The 21431-nt window shown below is 39.2% G+C and overlaps 7 protein-coding genes across 7 annotated transcripts; all 7 read left to right on the top strand.

Moving 5' to 3' along the window:
- The first annotated feature begins 5039 nt into the window (after nt 1–5039).
- On the top strand, nt 5040–5905 carry zgc:110425 (uncharacterized protein LOC553782 homolog). Its single transcript, XM_048185485.1, has one exon. It carries the CDS (start codon nt 5204–5206, stop codon nt 5849–5851), a length of 648 nt encoding a protein of 215 aa, XP_048041442.1. The 5' UTR covers nt 5040–5203; the 3' UTR covers nt 5852–5905.
- A 1485-nt stretch (nt 5906–7390) lies between these two features.
- LOC125265349 (histone H2A-like) lies at nt 7391–8548 on the top strand. Its single transcript, XM_048185490.1, has one exon. The coding sequence runs from the start codon at nt 7697–7699 to the stop codon at nt 8081–8083; it is 387 nt and encodes a 128-aa protein (XP_048041447.1). The 5' UTR covers nt 7391–7696; the 3' UTR covers nt 8084–8548.
- Nucleotides 8549–8812: 264 nt separating this feature from the next.
- LOC125265347 (histone H3) lies at nt 8813–9324 on the top strand. The gene has a single exon (XM_048185487.1). It carries the CDS (start codon nt 8830–8832, stop codon nt 9238–9240), a length of 411 nt encoding a protein of 136 aa, XP_048041444.1. The 5' UTR covers nt 8813–8829; the 3' UTR covers nt 9241–9324.
- A 4849-nt stretch (nt 9325–14173) lies between these two features.
- On the top strand, nt 14174–14873 carry LOC125265350 (histone H2B-like). Its single transcript, XM_048185491.1, has one exon. The coding sequence runs from the start codon at nt 14305–14307 to the stop codon at nt 14677–14679; it is 375 nt and encodes a 124-aa protein (XP_048041448.1). The 5' UTR covers nt 14174–14304; the 3' UTR covers nt 14680–14873.
- Nucleotides 14874–18391: 3518 nt separating this feature from the next.
- LOC125265348 (histone H2A-like) lies at nt 18392–19722 on the top strand. The gene has a single exon (XM_048185488.1). The coding sequence runs from the start codon at nt 18889–18891 to the stop codon at nt 19273–19275; it is 387 nt and encodes a 128-aa protein (XP_048041445.1). The 5' UTR covers nt 18392–18888; the 3' UTR covers nt 19276–19722.
- Nucleotides 19723–20095: 373 nt separating this feature from the next.
- Nucleotides 20096–21310, top strand: LOC125265346 (histone H3-like). The gene has a single exon (XM_048185486.1). It carries the CDS (start codon nt 20327–20329, stop codon nt 20735–20737), a length of 411 nt encoding a protein of 136 aa, XP_048041443.1. The 5' UTR covers nt 20096–20326; the 3' UTR covers nt 20738–21310.
- Nucleotides 21086–21406, top strand: LOC125265352 (histone H4). The gene has a single exon (XM_048185494.1). It carries the CDS (start codon nt 21086–21088, stop codon nt 21395–21397), a length of 312 nt encoding a protein of 103 aa, XP_048041451.1. The 3' UTR covers nt 21398–21406.
- The last annotated feature ends 25 nt before the right edge of the window (nt 21407–21431 follow it).

The following is a 21431-nucleotide window of genomic DNA, read 5'->3' as shown; positions in this document are numbered from 1 at the left end:
AGGAGAGCACTCTGTAAAGTCTTCTCCAGCACATCCCAAAAACTTACACTGAGGTTAAGGTCTGAATGCCAATTCATGTGTGAAAATGATTCTTCATCAGAATCAGAATCAGAATCAGAAAGAGCTTTATTGCCAGGTATGTTGTTTACACATACTAGGAATTTGTTTTAGTGACAGAAGCTCCACAGTGCAACAGAGTAACAGCGACAAGACAAGACACATAATAAAAAGAATAAAATAATAATATACAAATTTACAAGATAGACAAAGTGCAAAAAAAGCAAAAGACAATATATATTATAGACAATTGTATGTACAATTATGTGTGCAAATTGAGATATAAATAAGTGTTTTAAGTAAATAATATGTAATAGTGTTGTGTGTTCCGTGTTTGTCAAGTGTTCATGAGATGGATTGCTTGAGGGAAGAAACTGTTCCTGTGTCTGGTCGTTCTGGTGCTCAGGGCTCTGTAGCGTCGACCGGATGGCAACAGTTCAAAGAGGGAGTGTGCTGGATGTGAGGGGTCCAGAGTGATCTTCTTTGCCCTTTTTCTCACTCTGGATAAGTACAGTTCTTGGAGAGTGGGGAGGGTTGTGCCAATGATTCGCTCAGCAGACCGGACTACCCTCTGTAGTCTTCTGAGGTCAGATTTGGTAGCTGAGCTGAACCAGACGGTAATTGAAGTGCAGAGGATGGATTCAATGATGGCAGAGTAGAACTGTTTCAGCAGCTCCTGTGGTAGGTTGAACTTCCTCAGCTGGCGAAGGAAGTACAACCTCTGCTGGGCCTTTTTCACAATGGACTCGATGTGGTTGTCCCACTTCAGGTCCTGGGAGATGGTGGTGCCCAGGAACCTGAATGACTCCACTGCAGTCACAGTGCTGTTCATGATGGTGAGTGGGGGGAGAGCAGGTGGGTTTTTCCTGAAGTCCACGATCATCTCCACTGTCTTGAGCGTGTTGAGCTCCAGGTTGTTAAGACTGCACCAGACAGCCAGCTGTTCAACCTCCAGTCTGTAAGCAGACTCGTCACCGTCCTGGATGAGGCCGATCAGTGTGGTGTCATCCGCAAACTTCAGGAGCTTGACAGAGGGGTCTTTAGAGGTGCAGTCGTTGGTGTAGAGGGAGAAGAGCAGTGGGGAGAGCACACAGCCCTGAGGGGCGCCGGTGCTGATGGTGAGGGTGCTGGATGAGAATTTCCCCAGCCTCACTAGCTGCTGCCTGTCTGTCAGGAAGCTGGTGATCCACTGACAGACAGAGGTGGGCACGGAGAGCTGAGTTAGTTTAGGCTGGAGGAGTGATGGGACAATGGTGTTAAAAGCAGAGCTGAAGTCCACAAACAGGATCCTCACATAAGACCCTGGTCTGTCCAGATGCTGGAGAACATAATGCAGTCCCATATTGACTGCATCATCCACAGACCTGTTTGCTCGGTAAGCAAACTGCAGGGGGTCCAGTAAGGGTCCAGTGATGTCCTTCAGAAAAGCCAGAACCAGTCTTTCAAATGACTTCATGGCCACAGACGTTAGAGCCACAGGTCTGTAGTCATTTAGTCCAGTAATTTTGGGTTTCTTTGGGACGGGGATGATGGTGGAGCGTTTGAAGCATGAGGGGACTTCGCACAGCTCCAGTGATCTGTTGAAGATCTGTGTGAAGATGGGGGCCAGCTGGTCAGCGCAGGTTTTCAGACAGGCTGGTGAAACGCTGTCTGGGCCTGGTGCCTTTCTTCTCTTGTTCTTTCTGAAGACCTGGCGCACGTCATCTTCACTGAACTGAATTGCAGGTGTGGGGGAGAGTGGGGTTGATGGAGGTGTGAATGGTGATTTTTCAAACCTGCAATAAAACCCATTCAGATCGTCTGCCAGTCGTTGATTCTCCACAGAGCTGGGGGATGGTGTCTTGTAGTTGGTAATGTCTTTCAGACCTTTCCACACTGAAGCTGTGTCATTAGAAGAGAACTGATTCCGAAGTTTATCAGAATAATTCCTCTTTGCCACTCTGATCTCCTTTTCCAGTGTGTATTTGGCCTGTTTGTACAAGACTCTGTCCCCTTTTCTGCGAGCATCTTCTTTGGCCTGACGGAGCTGGCTGAGTTTTGCAGTGAACCAGGGTTTGTCATTGTTGTCATAAATGAGTCTTTGTAGGAATGCACAGATCCTCACAGAAACTGATATATGATGTAACAGTCTCTGTGAGCTCGTCCAGATCGGTGGCAGCAACTTCAAAAACACTCCAATCAGTCCATTCGAAACAGGCTTGTAAAGCCCGCTCTGTTTCGGTGGTCCATCTCTTTACAGTCTTTGCTACAGGTTTAGCTGATTTCAGTTTCTGCCTGTAGGTTGGTATGAGATGAATTAAACAGTGATCAGAGAGCCCCAAAGCTGCCCGTGGGACAGAGTGATATGCATCCTTTATTGCTGTGTAACAATGGTCGAGTATATTACTGTCTCTGGTGGGACAAGTAACATGCTGTCTGTATTTGGGCAGTTCACGTGAGAGAATCGCTTTATTAAAGTCCCCGAGAATGATAAGAACAGAGTCCGGGTGTTGTTGCTCGCTCTCTGTGATCATATCAGCGAGTAACTGTAAAGCCGAGCTCACGTGCGCTTGCGGAGGAATGTAGACGCTCACCAGAATGAACGAGCAAAACTCCCGCGGCGAATAGAACGGTTTGCAGTTAATGAAGAGTGTTTCAAGATCTGGACAGCACATCTTCTTTAACACCGTTACATCTGAACACCACCTTTCGTTGATGTAAAAGCACGTCCCGCCGCCGCGCGATTTCCCCGTTGATTCAGCGTCGCGATCTGATCTAAACAGCTGAAAGCCCGGCAGACATAACACGCTGTCCGGAATGGCGTCGTTCAGCCAGGTTTCCGTGAAGCACAGAGCAGCCGAGTTCGAGAAATCCTTATTTGTCCGGGAGAGCAGAAGGAGTTCGTCCGTTTTGTTGGGCAGAGAGCGGAGATTCGCCAGATGGATGCTAGGCAGCGGCGTTCTTAATCCGCGCTGTCTGAGCTTCACGAGGGCGCCGGCGCGCTTTCCCCGTCTGCGCGTCCTGAAGCGTCTAAACAGCGCTGCCGCTCCGCCGACTACAACATTCAACAAAACGTCTGAATAATCGAAATCCGGTAAAAGATTTTGTGGTGTGAACTGCCGAATGTTCAGCAGTTCATCCCTGGTAAAACTGATGGTGTTTGAAAAACAGAAAACAGGAAAAACTAACAAAAACAGAACAAACACTGAAGAGCTAAGCACTGTGGCTGCCATGCGCGGCGCCATCTTGATCTTGATCATGCTCCCTCCCAACAATTCTTTCACAATTTGAGCCTGATGAATCTTGACATTGTCATCCTGGAATATGGCCATGATAGATCTTGAAGGGTTAGTTCACCCAAAAATGAAAATTCTGTCATTTATTACTCACCCTCATGCCGTTCCACTCCCATAAGACCTTCGTTAATCTTCGGAACACAAATTAAGATATTTTTGTTGAAATCCAATGGCTCCATGAGGCCTGCATAGCCAGCAATGACATTTCCTCTCTCAAGATCCAATAATGATTCAGCGTATCGAATCATGATTCGGATCACGTGTTAAACCACCAAACTGCTGAAATCACGTGACTTTGGAGCTCCGAACCGCTGATTCGACACGCTGATTCATAATGCTCCGAAGCTTCCTGAAGCAGTGTTTTGAAATTGGCCAGTCATTATTTTGTTTTTTTGGCGCACCAAAAATATTCTCATTGCTTTATAATATTACGATAGAACCACTGAACTCACATGAACTGATTTAAATATGTTTTTAGTACATTAATGGATCTTGAGAGAGGAAATGTCATTACTCCCTATGCAGGCCTCACTGAGCCATCGGATTTCAACAAAAATATCTTAATTTGTGTTCCGAAGATTAACGAAGGTCTTACGGGTGTGGAACGGCATGAGGGTGAGAAATAAATTACATTATTTTCATTTTTGGGTGAACTAACCCTTTAATACATGGTTGTATAAGAAATGAAAAACTACACACGCAATCTTTCAGGGTTAAAAGAACCGTTGCCAAACATAACATGCTACAAAAATAATAATCACTGTAATAATGATCCATCGTAATAATGATCCATCCATAGACTCTTAAGTATTTGCCTATTAAAATCCAAACAGCAACTTTTTTTTTTTGGCCAGGCATGTAAACTTAATTTGATAATGTCATGGTTGTTGCTTTCTTGTTGTCTGATTTGACTGTATATTGCTGTTGAATTATGATAAGTGCCATTGGCTGTTTTAAGCTTTTAATATTTGACAGTCAAATTTAGTTGGAATATATATTTCTCTCACGATCCTTCCAAACCAGTATGCTAACATCTTAATGTAGGTTTCTGACTTAAAGTATTGATGTCTGAACTATCATGTGAAAATATATAAATCAAGCAAAATAAATAAATAAATAAAAAACCCTCAAATCTCAACATTTGCAAATCTGTTTGTGATGGATTTATTTCCTATGAGGCAGCAACCTCAACACTATATTCCCTACTTCTGGCATGTCTAATCATGTCATTAGTGTTTATAATAACAATGAAGCTTTAGTATTTAAGAAAAACACATTTGCATTACTCTTCCTTTAATTAATTGTTTAAGAAATCATGATCAACTTAATCATGATCAAACATGAGAATCAGCCACAGACAGATGTGGCGTGTGCTTCAAGCTGCACAAAACCACTTCTGAATGAAACACTCCACAAGTCCCTCAGCGATCTTCCTTTCATTAAAGCCACTGTCAAAGTGCTAATTCAAAACTAGGATGGCACACTCAATCGTTTACAACTGTCAATACACAAAATTGCATGAAATATGCACGCAGCCTTGTTCATTAGCGGTGCACGCTCTGGATTTGATACGACGATGCTAAAATAAATCTTCATTTGTCGCGTGTTTTAGTCTTAAAATAAAGTTCAATATCTCTACTCGATGTGTACGTTGTTTTTACTCTACTAAACTATCTTTCAACTCCAGTTTTATTCCAAATATGAAAGGAGAAAACACAAGCAAAGGCGTTAGTGGAGGAGCACAGACACTGAACAGGGCAGGTTGAATCTACACAGTTCTCATGCTGTGGTTAAATGCGCAGCTCTGCCCAGCAGCGGCTCATTGTTGATCACAGTCAGTTTGTGTGAGTAAAGATTTGCTCTGAGAAATCATGGCAGAAGAAACCGCTCCAGCGTCTGCCGCGACCAAAGCGACCAAGAAGAAATCAGCCGCTAAACGCAAGAGAACCGGCCCAAGCGTCGGCGAGCTCATCGTCAAGACTGTGTCCGCATCTAAGGAGAGGAGCGGTGTGTCCCTCGCTGCCCTGAAGAAAGCGCTCGCTGCCGGTGGCTACGATGTGGAGAAGAACAACTCCCGTGTCAAGATCGCCGTTAAGAGTCTGGTGACTAAAGGTACCCTGGTCCAGACCAAAGGGACCGGCGCCTCTGGCTCCTTCAAGCTCAACAAGAAGCAGGCTGAGACCAAGACAAAACCTGCTAAGAAAGCTGCTCCTAAAGCCAAGAAGCCCGCATCCAAGAAACCTGCTGCCGCTAAGAAGCCCAAAACTGCAGCAGCAAAGAAACCCAAAACTGCAGCAGCAAAGAAATCCGCCGCTAAGAAAACGCCGAAGAAGGCGAAGAAACCAGCCGCTAAAAAGGCAACAAAGAGCCCCAAGAAGGCAAAGAAACCAGCGACTCCTAAGAAAGCAGCAACTCCTAAAAAAGCAGCCAAAAGCCCTAAAAAGGCAAAGGCAGCCAAACCCAAAACGGCGAAACCTAAAGCAGCCAAGCCTAAAAAGACAGCAGCAAAAAAGAAATAAACTCCCTACTTTACCCCTGTGTGTTTTATAAAAAAGGCTCTTTTAAGAGCCACCCACTAATTCATAAAGAGCATTATTTCATTGCCTATTTAGTTTAAATTCACTTTAGTACATTTAAACAATACATATTTTGTTCTGTTATCTTAAACCCCAAAATGTCAGATGGTGCAACTCCCTGAACAAATGAACAGACTAATAAAATATTTAACATTTTATAAATATCAGTAGTTTTAAAGCTATTGAGATAATTGAAAAACTTTTGTCCAGCAATTTTTACATCGTCAGGGTTGCACAACTGCAAACAGTCGACTCTTTTATTATGAATTGACAAGGTAATAACAAACATGATAATGCTTCATCCAGAGGACCCCAACTGATCATTATGGCAGGTTTGTAAAGGCTTGTAGATCTCTCAAATACTGTTAAAAACTGCTAATTTCAAGTATGGGTAGGTTGATACACTTTCCATGTCAGGTGGTATAACTATAGTATATATACTGTATACATACTTGGTTGTACTGCCTGCCATAAAAACAGTCAAAAAAATGAATTTAAACACTTTGAAATGTTATTTAACAGCTGAAACTTGTTTAAACACATTTTTCATGACGATATGCATTACATCAGTTTTGAAAAGATATTTTGAAAAGATGATACACATTTTTTAAGCTTTATTTGTCAATGACCCAAATACATTTAGACATTAAATTTAATAATAATGTGAACATTTTGATGAAATCTGAAGTATCAGTACTTAGATGTTTGACATGTTTATAGCAGTAAACTATATGACTACAAAGCTTCAAGGCCAACTTGTTATAATGCTTTAAAAGTAAAAATTGGGCCGTATAGCGGTTTATACATAATGGTAATTCAGCTATACATAAAAAAATAAATAATGTAACGTTACATACGAAATAAATAATTTTAAAAAACAATGAAAATTAAGAAATAAAAACTGAAGAAATTAATGAAGTAATTAAATCGAAATACATTAAAAGAAAGCTAAGAGGCCGTTGACGTATGCTTGAGGGTTGTCAGTAGAAGGATTTGGAATTTGGAGAGAAGTTCACCAATTGGCTTGATGATGTGTTCAGACACCAGCCAATAAGAGACGGTGTGCTTTCATCTAAATATCTAACACAATTGTTCATCGTATCTCACTTTTACTCTGGGTGTGTCTCAATCAGTTCCCTAGCTCCCGAGCTCCCGAGCTCGTGAATCAGTATATCGTGTACACGAATTCGGGCACTGATAAGGACAGTAAAAGATGCTTGTTTACTACACATTGGGACACTTATGACTCTATTTCCGGCGACGTGACAAAGTCCTCATTGTACAACATCACTACTGGTATTTATGAACAACAACAGAGCTGATATTTTCTGACATTGTAATGTTATTTAAAGTACATTATGATTAATTATTTGCTTGTTACATATACGTGCAACATTTCAGCCGTGAATAAATTATAAATGTTAGCTAGATTATGTTCATTACCTGTCTAGCGATGTATGTTTATGCTGAAATATAATAAAATAACGGTTTGTATTTTTAAATACATCTATCGTGTATCGTTATGTGTAGTGAGTTGGCTCACGTGATTCAAGTTTCGCGCTTCAGAATTTCCGTTAAGGGAGCATAGTGAGCATCGATGCTCCCTGGTTTTCACGGTGCATTGTGGGACTTTTCAGGGAGCGACCGTTTCAGTGCCCTGGAAGGATTCTGCGATTGAGACAGCCCTTAAAATGGCCGACTTCCTGGTCAGTCCCCTGACTACTGAACTAGGGAGCTGATTGAGACACAGGGACCGTGTTCTTCTTGTTGAGTAAATTACACGTCACAATGAGCGGAAGAGGCAAAACCGGTGGTAAGGCTCGCGCCAAGGCCAAGACTCGTTCTTCCAGGGCTGGACTGCAGTTCCCCGTCGGCCGTGTTCACAGGCTTCTCCGCAAAGGCAACTATGCCGAGCGCGTTGGTGCCGGTGCTCCGGTTTATTTGGCCGCTGTGCTCGAGTATCTCACTGCTGAGATTCTGGAGTTGGTTGGAAACGCCGCTCGCGACAACAAGAAGACCCGTATCATTCCTCGTCACCTGCAGTTGGCGGTGCGCAATGACGAGGAGTTGAACAAGCTTCTGGGTGGCGTGACCATCGCTCAGGGTGGTGTGCTACCCAACATTCAGGCCGTGCTGCTGCCCAAGAAAACCGAGAAGCCAGCGAAGACCAAGTAAACTGATTGGAGGTTCTCTTCAAAAGGCTCTTTTAAGAGCCACCCAATTTGTCTATCAGAGTGCTTTCTTGTTTCGTCCCATTTTTATTTGAATTTATCTCGAGTCCGTTTGATTTAAAAAAAAAAAAAAAAGAAAAAAAAAAAAAAAATCGAAAACTACACATGAATTGACGGTTCTTGTTAAAGTTAAATGGTGCCACAGGTTTAAGTTTGTTTTTTACGGAAATGGCTCTTTTAAGAGTGGGTCGTTTTGTCTTTGATTCTATTCATAAATCACTTTTTTTTTTTTTACTCACTGCACTGTTCATAGGGGTTTAATTATGAAAATACAGTTTTTGGCACGACTAAACAGATTAAAACTGATATTTACAACGAAACATGATGTATCTGTACATGTCTCCGTTTTTATTAGTTCCACAAGTCCAACTCTGCACATTTAATAAGATTTAAAGAAACAATCACAGGTTTTGGTGTACAAATTTAAAACTGATTTCGCCCATTCTATTTTTGTGTATTCAAAGAGAAACAACAAAAGGACGTTTGGGCGGGAATCACACACTGTCCTCTCCTGTTTGAAAACAGGAGACGCAAAGCCATTGGCCAAATGTTATTAGGAAAATAACCAATCGAATGCATCTAAAGTTACGACATCCAATGAACGAATGGCAACTCTACGCTTAAATAAACGATGTGTTCGGTGAGCTATTTCGTTTATTCCCTTCAAAGCAATAGCTGAGCTCCTTAGAAATGGCAAGAACAAAGCAGACCGCTCGTAAATCTACTGGAGGAAAAGCCCCGAGGAAGCAGCTGGCCACTAAAGCTGCTCGTAAGAGCGCACCAGCTACCGGTGGCGTCAAGAAGCCTCATCGTTACAGGCCCGGTACCGTGGCACTGAGAGAGATTCGCCGTTATCAGAAATCCACTGAACTGCTGATTCGTAAACTGCCATTCCAGCGTCTGGTGAGAGAAATCGCTCAAGATTTCAAGACGGATCTTCGCTTCCAGAGCTCAGCTGTCATGGCCCTGCAGGAGGCTAGTGAGGCTTATTTGGTCGGTCTGTTTGAAGACACCAACTTGTGCGCCATCCACGCCAAGAGGGTCACCATCATGCCCAAAGACATTCAGCTGGCCCGCCGCATTCGCGGAGAGCGCGCTTAAATTTATAGTCATAAAAACCCAAAGGCTCTTTTAAGAGCCACCTCAATGTCTTTATGAAAGACTATTTTTCTTTACTTGAACTTTCTTAGCGTTAGAACGTAGGTGTATTTGATTCAGATCTGCTGAGGTAAAAAAAAAAAAAAAAACTGGCTAAAGGCAAATGTGCAATATGTAATATTTTTGCAGTAAAATATCCAAAAACTACTAGGCCAGTGTTATATATTTTGTTCACTTGAGTACTTATATCCCAAGTGTTTCCAACTATTTGTAAATGGTGAGAAAATTGCAATTTTAACCAAGGCTCTGGGACTTGTGAGAGGTCGCCTGTCAATTGCTTCATACCCGCGTTACCCTCGGTTTCCGGTTTTATTTTGTAGAAACCATGGAAACACCAAAGATGTTTATGTTTATGTTTATATATATATATAATATCTTTTAATAGACAGAAACAACTGTTTTGATATTTATAGACAAATGAATTGTTATATAACTCAACACGTTTAGTCTTATTGTTTAAATCAATTTTCTTGATTTTGAGTACCATACCTCAGAGCAGTGGTGAGTGGTTCTCAAACCTGTCCTGGGGACCCCCCACCACTGCACATTTTGCATGTCACCCTCATCTAACACCCCTGATTCAAGTCATCAGCTAATTAGTAGAAACTGCAAGAGTTGAATTGGGTGTGTATGATGAGGGAGACATACAAAATGTGCAGCGGTAAGGGGTCCCCAGGACAGGTTTGAGAACCACTGCCTCAGAGAACAATCCAACCATCTCCATTTACTTTGTATTGCGTGAGGCCACCGCTTTGTCATTTCTGACTTATAACAAAAACAGAACATGGTCTAAAAGCTGCTATGTGACAAGGTGTGCAGCAAACAAGCTAAAAAAAAAAACCCAGAACTAAATTTTTGTAAGCTACCGAACCGTAAAAGTCAGCCTTTAAGGAGAAAAAAGTGGATACAGGCAAGAAGTGAAGCATCAGCAGGAAGAATGGGTAAATTTGGGGATCCTGACACTCAGTATGCCTACAACACACTATATTAAAAAAACTGCCATTATGAATACATATGAGAATGGTGGCCTTAATTTCTTAGATTTCACCACTATGAATCACACCTTCAAGATTAATTGGATTAAGCATCACCTAAAAAAAATCCCACTTCTGTCTGGAACTTTATTCCTCATTATGTTTTTTCAAATTTTGGTGGTCTCAATTTTGTTTTGATGTGCAATTATAATATAGATAAAATCCCGGCAAAATTATCTTCCTTTCATAAACAAATGCTCCTTTCTTGGTCATTCATTTATAAACATAATTTTTCTCCTCATCATTATTTCATTTGGAATAATAGAAATATTTTATACAAACACAAATCTCTTTTTTTTTTCAGAATTGGTTTGACAATAATAAGTTAGTTAGTCAATTATATAACAAAGATGGAATGCTCTTTCCTTATGATGAATTCCTTTCTTATTATAAAATAGCAATTACTCCAAGAGTTTTCAATTGTTTTTGGTTCAATTCCCTCAGGTACTCTCATGCTTTTTAGAGGTATTGATAAAAACCTTGCCCCTGAATTAATGTCTTTTGATGTTACAAAATCTTATGTTGGTAACATTTGTTTTTTGTTAAATTCCAAAAATAATAATAGAGCTATTCGTACTCTTTTCCAAAGAGAAATTGATACTGTCCCTTATGTTGTGTCTCATTGGATTTCTTTATTAAGTGGGAAATTGATTTGCTGGAGGAAAGTGTGGTTATTACCACAGAAATATCATCTTAGAAATAAGATTAAAGAAGTTTCTTATAAGCTTATTCACAGTTTTTATCCAGCAAATCATTATTTACAAAAATTTAAAAAAGGAATAAATGTAAATTGTATCTTTTGTAACAAACATGAGGAAACTGCCTTGCACTTATTTTGGCACTGTACATACTCGGTTACACTATGGTGTAAGGTTCAAAGATTTATCAATGAAAATATTAAATGTTTAAAATCACTTTCACTCTTGTGGGAAAACATACTCTTTGGCTTTACTGACTATTCTGATCAAGAAGAACAGTGCTTTTACCTAATAAATCTAATTATATTGTTAACCAAATTTCACATTCATAAGTGCAAATTTACCAATAAGAAACCAAACTTTATGATTTTATTGACTGAAATATCTATATATATATTGACAGTATCAGAGACTCTTTAAACAAGAAAGCTTTAAGAACTTTGAAAGCTTGTGAACTTTATAATACATTTATTTGATTTGTATTGTTTTGAACTTTTATATTTCCCCCTGGCACCCTGTTTTATTTGTTGTAATTTGTTCTTTTCCTTTTTTTTTTTTTTCTTTTCTTCCTTGTAATATTGTTTCATGACACTGTATGTTGGGTGATTCTCCAACTATGGTACTTTTTCTGTCCTTGACAGATATTAAAAAAACTAAAAAACATTTCCACTTTTTTTTTTTTTTTTCACGCTTACTACATGTGTAGGGGAACCTATATATAAAAATCATTGTTCAATTCTTTTGTTTTATATAAAATAGGAGGCATTTTATATGCGTTTTTTACTATTTTGCCTCTGTCCCTAGGCCAGACTTTGGGTCTTCAACCATATCTCACTTAAAATCTAATACTGATATAATTTTAAATTCAAACAGAAAGTATGCATCATAACCCAATTCATTCAAATCTAATATTTTTTTTTATATTTCTTTTCAATTTGACATATTTTAAACATGTTGAACACTTGTCCCTTGGGTTCACTGTCATTTCCTCTGCATTAAATGCAATCCCAGGCTCAGTGCTCTAGATTTGTATACTCAGTAACCATAGTAACTGACACTCCAGAGGAAACCACATGGCTGAATGAAAGAATTGTCCCAGCAGAGGTTAATAAATTGGAGATATATCAAGGTAAATATGAGAAATACTGCGAGTATGTTTATTGTATGTCATTTCTGAACCGCTCATAATTCATTCCGATGGAAACATTTCTGGATTTTTACAATTTCATTAGGTGATATTTGAGATTATTTAATGCTAACTCTAAAACTAACACTAACAGGCTAGTTAAACATGAGATATTAGAGGGAAAGGGGGAAAATGTCATTTCCACAACCGTCTTTTCCACATCTGTCTCCATGGAAGTGATAAAGACAGGTTGGCTGGGCAAGGACATTGTCTGTGCTTAAAAGCAAAGTAGTTTGCCTATAGTACTAAAAATATAGTGTAAACACATAAACTTTACATATAATGTCATAGAGAATGTTTTAAATTGAGATATTTTATTGTTTACAACTAAATCTGACATAGTCTCTCTGTTGTTCTTTAAGATGGCACCCAAAACATCAGCAGAGAAGTCCAGACTATTCAGGGAAAGACTAAAATCTGATCCAAATAAATATGCTGAGTTCCTAAGGAAAGACAGAGAAAGATATGAAAAGAAAAAACAGCAATACACTATCCCTGTTTGAAATAAAAATAAGAATAAACTTCAAACTTGAATTTGAGATTCATTTTGTCCAACACATTGAGGTCATGACTCACTTTTGCATTTCCATCATTTACTACAGGTTTTATATCTGAAATGTTATTTTAACCATAACCCGCCTTTCCCTTGTCATTTCCACAACCACAAATATTTTTTGGTAAAACATTAAAAAAAAAATAAAGTTAAGGTAATGATGGTGGTGGTGTTGATTATTTAGCAGTTAAGGGTAACGTATATGTATATGAGTTGAAAAATATCAGATTTGAAAATGTCAGAAATATGAATGAAAGGTTTCAGTGGCTTAGTGTTCAGCCTTTTTTTTGGTGTTAACTTTGTAAAATCTTAACAGTTGCATTTCGGAGAAATAAATAAATTTACAATTTGGAAAGATGCAAGTGTGATGTGTAACCCAATATATTTATAACTACAAATATTTCAACATTTTTGGTTGAAAACACATGTTTTTGTTCGGTTGTGGAAATGACTATTTATTTTGCGATGTTTGGAAAAAATGTAAAAAAAATACATATTATTTCATAAAAATCAGCACAGCCAACTTCAGGACAGGTATCTAGGCATACTGGAGAAACAAATTATGCCAGTAATATTTTAATTAAAAATGTTTCATTTTCTGAAAATGTCCAGGTCCAAAAAGTACCATAGTTGGAGAATCACCCTGTTATTGTTCTTTGAATAAAAAAAGGAGCAGTGCGTAGAAGACAGCAGCTGTCTTCTTCTACGTTTCTATATCAAAAACTAATAAATTATAGTTTTTTATTTAAAATAAAAGCGATTACAAAGGAAATGTTTACTGTTCATGTTTTTTTATTGTATGGAAAAATCCCACTTAAAAAAAACAGACCGCCATTACATTTTTCCTCTCGCGCACCCCCTGGTAGTAGCTCGCGAACTTTGGGAATCCCTGCATAGAAACAGTCAGACGCGCATGCGCATTATTGATCCAGCCTGAAAAAGTTTTTTTTTTTTTTTTTGTCATGATTCGAGCGTTTGGCAAAAAAAAATGTATTAGACAGTTGTTGTCAGATTTCATTGGTGATTAGAAATATGAAATTTAATCATTCAAAGAGATAGGAGCTGCACTTCTCTCTGTTGTTTACTTTGAAAAATAAGCATTACAATATCAGAATCCAACACTCATTGTACAGTAATATGCTAATATGAGCTGCGTTTTTATATAATATGTGTTATAATTAATACTTTAAAATTCAATTAAAAATGACTGAAACTGTTGGCAGTATTTCACTTTCAATACTTTATTTCATTCCTAAAAATGCGGGAAAATGAAACAAAGAAACCTAATGGGATGGGGGATGGTGGCTGCGAAACATGAGGCGATGGGCGGGATTACCATTTTAAAACCTCTGATTGGGTCTCCTGCATATCGAGGAACGTTTAATGTGTCCAATGAAATCATTCTATGGGTTGGTCCATGAAGACTCACAATCACAGAAGGCCATTCTCCTATTTGATATTAGCATAGGGCAGTATATAAAAACGCGCCTGTAGCAATGTTTGTTAATTCAGCTTTTTGTCTTTGAGCTTAGCATCATGCCTGAACCAGCCAAGTCCGCGCCTAAAAAGGGCTCAAAGAAGGCCGTCACTAAAACCGCTGGCAAAGGAGGAAAGAAGCGCAAGAGGTCCAGGAAGGAGAGCTACGCTATCTATGTGTATAAAGTCTTGAAGCAGGTTCATCCCGACACCGGAATCTCCTCTAAGGCGATGGGAATCATGAACTCTTTCGTCAACGACATCTTCGAGCGCATCGCCGGTGAAGCGTCTCGTCTCGCTCACTACAACAAGCGTTCCACTATCACATCGAGAGAGATCCAGACCGCCGTGCGTCTGCTGCTTCCCGGTGAGCTGGCCAAACACGCCGTGTCTGAGGGCACAAAGGCTGTGACCAAATACACCAGCTCAAAGTAAAGCGGTGTCTAATCTGACTAACGAACCCAAAGGTTCTTTTAAGAGCCACCTATATTGTCTTTAAAAAGAGTTTCAAATGATGGTTATTCTGTTGTGGTTAGGAGACAATGTAACGCTTTTAGTCTTATTACTTTGCGTGAAATTATAGGTAACGCAGTATCAAATGTCCTTTGCAATAAATATTTCACCAATGACAGGTTTATGCATAATTTTAAAGAATCTCAATACAATATTTATATTGACTGCCAAAATAAGGAAATGTTATAAGTTTTGTTCACTAACACTTTATATTGGTACAACTTCATAAATGTTCAGAAGTTGCATTAATCTGGGAGTTCCCAGCATGTTAATGTTATTAGACAAGCCCATGTGTTGAAGATTAATAACTGGAAGATGGCTGTTTATGATAGTTTGGAAAATGACAGTTTGATCTATGTTGTCTGCACCATTTCACATAAAACTGGGATTTCCAAACTTTTTGTCAATCAAATTCATTTGACCTAAAATATTTAAGTACCCACTACCCATGAGTTATTTTAACAACACATTAACATGTGTTTGTATGGGTTTCCTCCTTGTGCTCCGATTCCCCACCCACAATCTAAAGGCTAAAGCATAAGTATTGGTGTGCGTAGGACAGACCTTTGTAAGACCTTTGTTCATCTTCAGAACACAAATTAAGATATTTTTGTTGAAATCCGATAGCTCAGTGAGGCCTGCACATTTTCTCAAGATCCATAAAGTTACTAAAAACATATTTAAGTCAGTTCATGTGAGTACAGTGGTTCAATAATAATATTATAAAGCGATGAGGATATTTTTGGTGCACCAAAAAAACAAAATAACGACTTTAGGGATGGCCGATTTCAAAACACTGCTTCAGGAAGCTTCAGAGCGTTATGAATCAGCGTATCGAATCATAATTCGGATCGCGTGTCAAACCGCCAAACTGCTGAAATCACGTGACTTTGGCGCTCCGAACAGCTGCTGATTCGACACACAGGTTCAAAAAAACATTTTAAAAATGTTTAAAATGATATCAACTCGCATGAGATGAAGAGTTCAGTCATATCAGAGGCCTAAAGAAATCTGATTTATTCTACATGAGTCACCTCATGGGTAGCCTGACTACGTCAGACTTCCTACTTCCGCTCAATTTCATTTCGCTTCTGTACTCAGTCTGATACAGAGTCATAGCTTTGTGTTTGCCACCGGTCTGGAAACAGCCGGGCCAATCAACGAACAGAGGGCGGGTTGAGAGCCGTGACGTAGATGCTAAGCGCCGAGTTTTACATTGTAGGTTAGAGAAATCGAAAACCGAAACGACCGCGGAAATGGGAAACGAGACACGGGATGCAAACTTCGGGATGCATTAACTTCGCATAATCTGCAAAAGTCGTTTACAGCCATGTTCACTCCGGTATTTCGCTCACATCATCATGTGTTTACAACAGGTTTACAGTGGAAGTTCAATCATAGATTTGAGTTAGATGCATGATGTCTGTGCTTCGATGCGGCTGTACAGGCGGATAACATACGTCATAACTAAACGTATCTGATTGGCTTACGGGTAACCAATGATTTTAAACTTCAGACAAGCGTCCCCTAGCGAGAGAGAAAACACTTCTCTATTATGCCATTCCAGACTCTGTCTACGAAGCAAAGTGAAGTAGCAGAGTCTGGTATTACCAGGCTACCTCATGGGGCCAATGAAGGCCAGATGAATCCTCCACACTTTTTCTTGGAGAAGACAATGCCCCTCTTTTCAAAAACTTGCTGCATCCATGCCAGTTGTCAATCTATCATATAGTCCAGACTCCAGTAGGTTACAGTCCAGCTTTAGTTTGGCTCTGTCTTCACCTTCACCCCATATGGACTCAGGACCTTAAAAATTAGAAGAATATTATATACACAATATTAATACACAGCTTGAATACTCAGTTGTTATTAGTCAATTGAACAACCATCTAGCCACGTAATAAGTGCAATAATGTCCATTCAGCCGATGTTATCACAAATAACCCTAAAAGGGTGATCAGAACAGAAAGAATGTACGTTAGACAGAATGTATTATCCATACTTGTTTTTGAAAGGTGCTCATACAATTTTTTGATAAAATCTTTTATCTTTATCTTAATCTTTAAATTATTGCTCATTTATAATTATTATAAAAAAAAAAACATGCACAGGGATATACAGTACCGGTCAAAAGTTTGTAAATATTAGTATTTTTAATGTTTTTCTAAGAAGTCTCATGCTCATCAAGCCTGCATTTATTTGATCAAAAACACAGAAAAAACAGTATCATTGTGAAATATTATTACAATTTAAAAGAATGCTTTTCTATTTTCATTTACTTTAAAATATAATTTATTCTAATTCAGTCTTCAGTGTCACACGATCCTTCAGAAATCATTCTAATAGGCTGATTTATTATCAATGTTGGAAACAGTTGTGCTGCTTAATATTTTTTTATAACCTGTGATACTTTTTACATTGATGAATAAAATCAAATCATCATATTAGAATGATTTCTGAAGGATCATGTGACACTGAAGACTTGCGTAATGATGCTGAAAATTCAGCTTTGATCACAGGAATAAATTACATTTTAAAATATATTAAAATGGAAAACCATTCTTTTAAATGTAATAATATTTTACAATTTTTCTGTTTTTATCACATAAATGCAAGCTTTAATGATTACAAAAGACTTCTTTCAAAAACACAAAAAATAGTAATTTTCCAAACGTTACTGTGTAATACATGTACTGTGCTGTATCCCTTTAGAAATTTCAGAGCTTTCCCTTTGTTGTAGAGGGTTTTTTTTCTGTCACTCCTAAAATCGCAGAATAATATTTATTTATCATTTATCATGATCAAAACACGTTTGAACTAGTTTCAGTTGATTTTTGCGCTTCATGTATGTGACGTCACCAATAGTAAAAACAGTCAAGTGCATACTTTTAGGTTAAATAAATCGGGAGCAAACCTTTAAAAAACCATGAAAACCTCTCATCTACACATAACATGTTATTAAAAGCCCAAATTTTCATAAATAAGAGCTCAATCGATAGAGTTAGCATACTTCTTCTGAAAACGGTTGAAATGCTAACTGACTTTTTCGAAGACGCTAAACCAGAGGTCTCCAAACTCGGGCCTGGAGGGCTACTGTCTTGCATAGTTTAGCTCCAGCTCCAACACACCTGCTTGAAAGTTTCTTGACCTTGATTAGCTGGTTCAGGTGTGTTTAATTGGGGTTGGAGCTAAGATTTGCAGGACAGCGGCCCACCAGGACTGAGTTTGGAGACCCCTGCGCTAAACCATTTCTATAAATTAAATATTCAGTTGTATCATTTACATAAATAAAGTTCTAGATTTTGTATTATTTTGTTTAGGAACACAACCTAATTATTTCATTTCAAACCATGCTTGTATATAGACAGTATTTTTTAATTCCAACACTTTGCTTTGGTTATATATTAAGCTAGTCTCATTATTTTTATTCAGTGTTTTTCGGATTCCTTAATACAGTATACTGTAAAAATACATTTAAATAAATATACATTTATAAAATAAAGATGTCCTGTAAGCACTCAGTAGAAACACTGGACAGACTATCGGCTTACCATGGTACATTGTTAGCTGGTTTACTATGGTCTTACTGCAAAGGCCATAGTTACATCATGGTTCATTATGTAGTTACTATGGTTTTACTACAAAAACCATAGTTTAACTGTGGTTACTGTAGTAAAACCATTGTTCTTTTGTAGTTACTAGGTTTTACTACAAAAACCATATGAAACGGTTTATTATGTAGTTCCTAGGTTTTGCTACAAAACCCATAGTTTAACTGTGGTTACTTTAGTAAAACCATGGTTCATTTTGTAGTTATGGTTTTACTATAAAAACCATAGTTAAACTATGGTTACAACAAAAAAACCATGGTTAATTTTCGTAAGGGAAGAAAGCGGAGAGGCCGTTGAACAGAGGTATACTGCGTGACGTATGCTTGAGGGTTGTCAGTAGCAGAAAGGGGGTTGGCTTCGGAGTTTGGAGAGAAGTTCACCGATTGGCTTGATAATGTGTTCAGACTTCAGCCAATAGGAGACGGTGCGCTTTCATTTAAATGTTGAATCACAGTTGTCTAGATTAGTCCTATATCATTTCTACTTCGCGTTTTACCTGTTGAGTAAATTACACATTATAATGAGTGGTAGAGGCAAAACCGGTGGTAAGGCTCGCGCCAAGGCCAAGAGTCGCTCTTCCAGGGCGGGACTGCAGTTCCCTGTCGGCCGTGTTCACAGGCTTCTCCGCAAAGGCAATTATGCCCAGCGTGTTGGTGCCGGTGCTCCGGTTTATTTGGCCGCTGTGCTCGAGTATCTCACTGCTGAGATCCTGGAGTTGGCTGGAAACGCCGCTCGCGACAACAAGAAGACCCGTATCATTCCTCGTCATCTGCAGCTGGCGGTACGCAATGACGAGGAGTTGAACAAGCTTCTGGGTGGTGTGACCATCGCTCAGGGTGGTGTGCTGCCCAACATTCAGGCCGTGTTATTGCCCAAGAAAACCGAGAAGCCAGCGAAGACCAAATAAACTGACAAAAGGTTCTCTTTAAACAAAAGGCTCTTTTAAGAGCCACCCAATTTCTCTTTGAGAGGGTGATTTCATTTGTCCTATTTATATTTGTATTTATACCTGTCTGCTTAAAAAAAGTAACACTTAAGATGAATGTTCATGAGTCGTCAGATTTTGTAAATATTGATGTATCAAAATAATGCCAGAGTTAAAAAAAAAAATACCAAGGTTAATTTACAAACGGCCCCGTCTGGCATTCCATTCAGAAATCTTTTTTTTTTTTTTTTTTTTCAGCTACTTTATTTCTCTCTTTGGAGTCAATGAAAATGTTATTCTTGGAGAAATTTTAGGTAGGGCATTTATTAAAGATTTTATGAATGTATTATGAAAATGCATATACCCTGGTTTCACAGACGAGGCTTATCTAGTCCTAGACTAAAATGCATGTTTGAGCTGTTTTAACTGAAAGCAACTTGTACCGAAATATCTTAAAATATGTCAGTGCCATTGTTTTGTCTAAAGATGCACACCAGTAAGGTTTTTTTTCTTCTTCTTCTGGGGTACATTTATAAAAGCTACTTATCCTAACTGAACTAAGGCCTAATCCTGGTTTAGGCTAAGCCCTGTCCGGGCCATAGTTTTATCAGCATGGCTAAAAGATATTTAACTTTTATTTATGTATACATATCAATACAAAGAAATAAATTTTTTAACATGGTGATATAAGTAACTGTACTTGTCTCAATTTTTACAGTTCCGTCCAACTCAAAAATTCAAATTCTGCACATTTAATAACATTTAAATAACGGGTTTTTGTGTACAAATTTAAAACTCATTTCAAATAATATTTGGGCGGGAAGGGAACCACAAACTGTCGTCTCTTGTTTGAAAACAGCAGGCGCACAGCCATTGGCCGACTGTTATTAGGACAAAAAACCAATCGAATGTCTCTGAAGCTACACCATCCAATGAATGCATGGCAGCCCTAGGCTTAAATATGCTGTTCAAACGAACCATTCATTCATTCTTTTTTTGCTTTTCAAAGCAGTAAGTAAACTCATTAGAAATAATGGCAAGAACAAAGCAGACCGCTCGCAAGTCTACTGGAGGAAAAGCCCCGAGGAAGCAGCTGGCTACTAAAGCTGCTCGTAAGAGCGCACCAGCTACCGGTGGCGTCAAGAAGCCTCATCGCTACAGGCCCGGTACCGTGGCACTGAGAGAGATTCGCCGTTATCAGAAATCCACTGAACTGCTGATTCGTAAACTGCCATTCCAGCGTCTGGTGAGAGAAATCGCTCAAGATTTCAAGACGGATCTTCGCTTCCAGAGCTCAGCTGTCATGGCTCTGCAAGAGTCTAGTGAAGCTTATTTGGTTGGTCTGTTTGAAGACACCAACTTGTGCGCCATCCACGCCAAGAGGGTCACCATCATGCCCAAAGACATTCAGCTGGCCCGCCGCATTCGCGGAGAGCGCGCTTAAATCCACAGCTGCATCAGTTATACAATCCCAAAAGGCTCTTTTAAGAGCCACTTCAATGTCTCTATGAAAGATCTGCAAGTTTGGCAGGGTGGTAAATTTCGCATCCCAAATGTTATTTGAGCGGATCGAGGATATTAAAAACAACCAGCGGCAACATTGTAAAAGTAGCCCAATTCCGCGGGAAAACCGTGGACTTGGCAACACTGGATAAGGCGTAACAGATGACATATGCTAGAACCGCCCATAACTATGGTTTCAACTAGGTCCTCTGGCTAACCATAAGAGCCTTTTCTTCGCTGTTTTCTTTATTCGGTTTTCGCTTTGGTTGCGAATTGACAGCGTATAGTCATGTCTGGAAGAGGAAAAGGCGGTAAAGGGCTGGGAAAAGGAGGCGCTAAGCGTCACCGAAAGGTTCTTCGCGATAATATCCAGGGAATCACTAAACCCGCTATTCGTCGTCTTGCTCGCCGTGGCGGAGTCAAGCGTATTTCTGGCCTGATCTATGAAGAGACTCGCGGTGTGTTGAAGGTGTTTCTGGAGAACGTCATTCGTGATGCTGTTACCTACACTGAACACGCCAAAAGAAAGACCGTCACCGCCATGGATGTTGTGTACGCTCTGAAACGACAGGGACGCACCCTGTACGGATTCGGAGGTTAAGTGACTCACGAAAAAAAATCCAACGGCTCTTTTA

Source organism: Megalobrama amblycephala, linkage group LG3, assembly GCF_018812025.1.
Source record: "Megalobrama amblycephala isolate DHTTF-2021 linkage group LG3, ASM1881202v1, whole genome shotgun sequence".
Lineage (NCBI taxonomy): Eukaryota > Metazoa > Chordata > Actinopteri > Cypriniformes > Xenocyprididae > Megalobrama > Megalobrama amblycephala.
Note: the sequence above shows the minus strand (reverse complement) of the source record. Positions and strands in the feature narration are given on the sequence as shown.

Coding starts and splice junctions, on each gene's coding strand:
- LOC125265348 (XM_048185488.1), top strand. CDS start 18,889: ATGAGTGGTAGAGGCAAAACCGGTGGTAAGGCTCGCGCCAAGGCCAAG.
- LOC125265347 (XM_048185487.1), top strand. CDS start 8,830: ATGGCAAGAACAAAGCAGACCGCTCGTAAATCTACTGGAGGAAAAGCC.
- LOC125265350 (XM_048185491.1), top strand. CDS start 14,305: ATGCCTGAACCAGCCAAGTCCGCGCCTAAAAAGGGCTCAAAGAAGGCC.
- LOC125265352 (XM_048185494.1), top strand. CDS start 21,086: ATGTCTGGAAGAGGAAAAGGCGGTAAAGGGCTGGGAAAAGGAGGCGCT.
- LOC125265346 (XM_048185486.1), top strand. CDS start 20,327: ATGGCAAGAACAAAGCAGACCGCTCGCAAGTCTACTGGAGGAAAAGCC.
- zgc:110425 (XM_048185485.1), top strand. CDS start 5,204: ATGGCAGAAGAAACCGCTCCAGCGTCTGCCGCGACCAAAGCGACCAAG.
- LOC125265349 (XM_048185490.1), top strand. CDS start 7,697: ATGAGCGGAAGAGGCAAAACCGGTGGTAAGGCTCGCGCCAAGGCCAAG.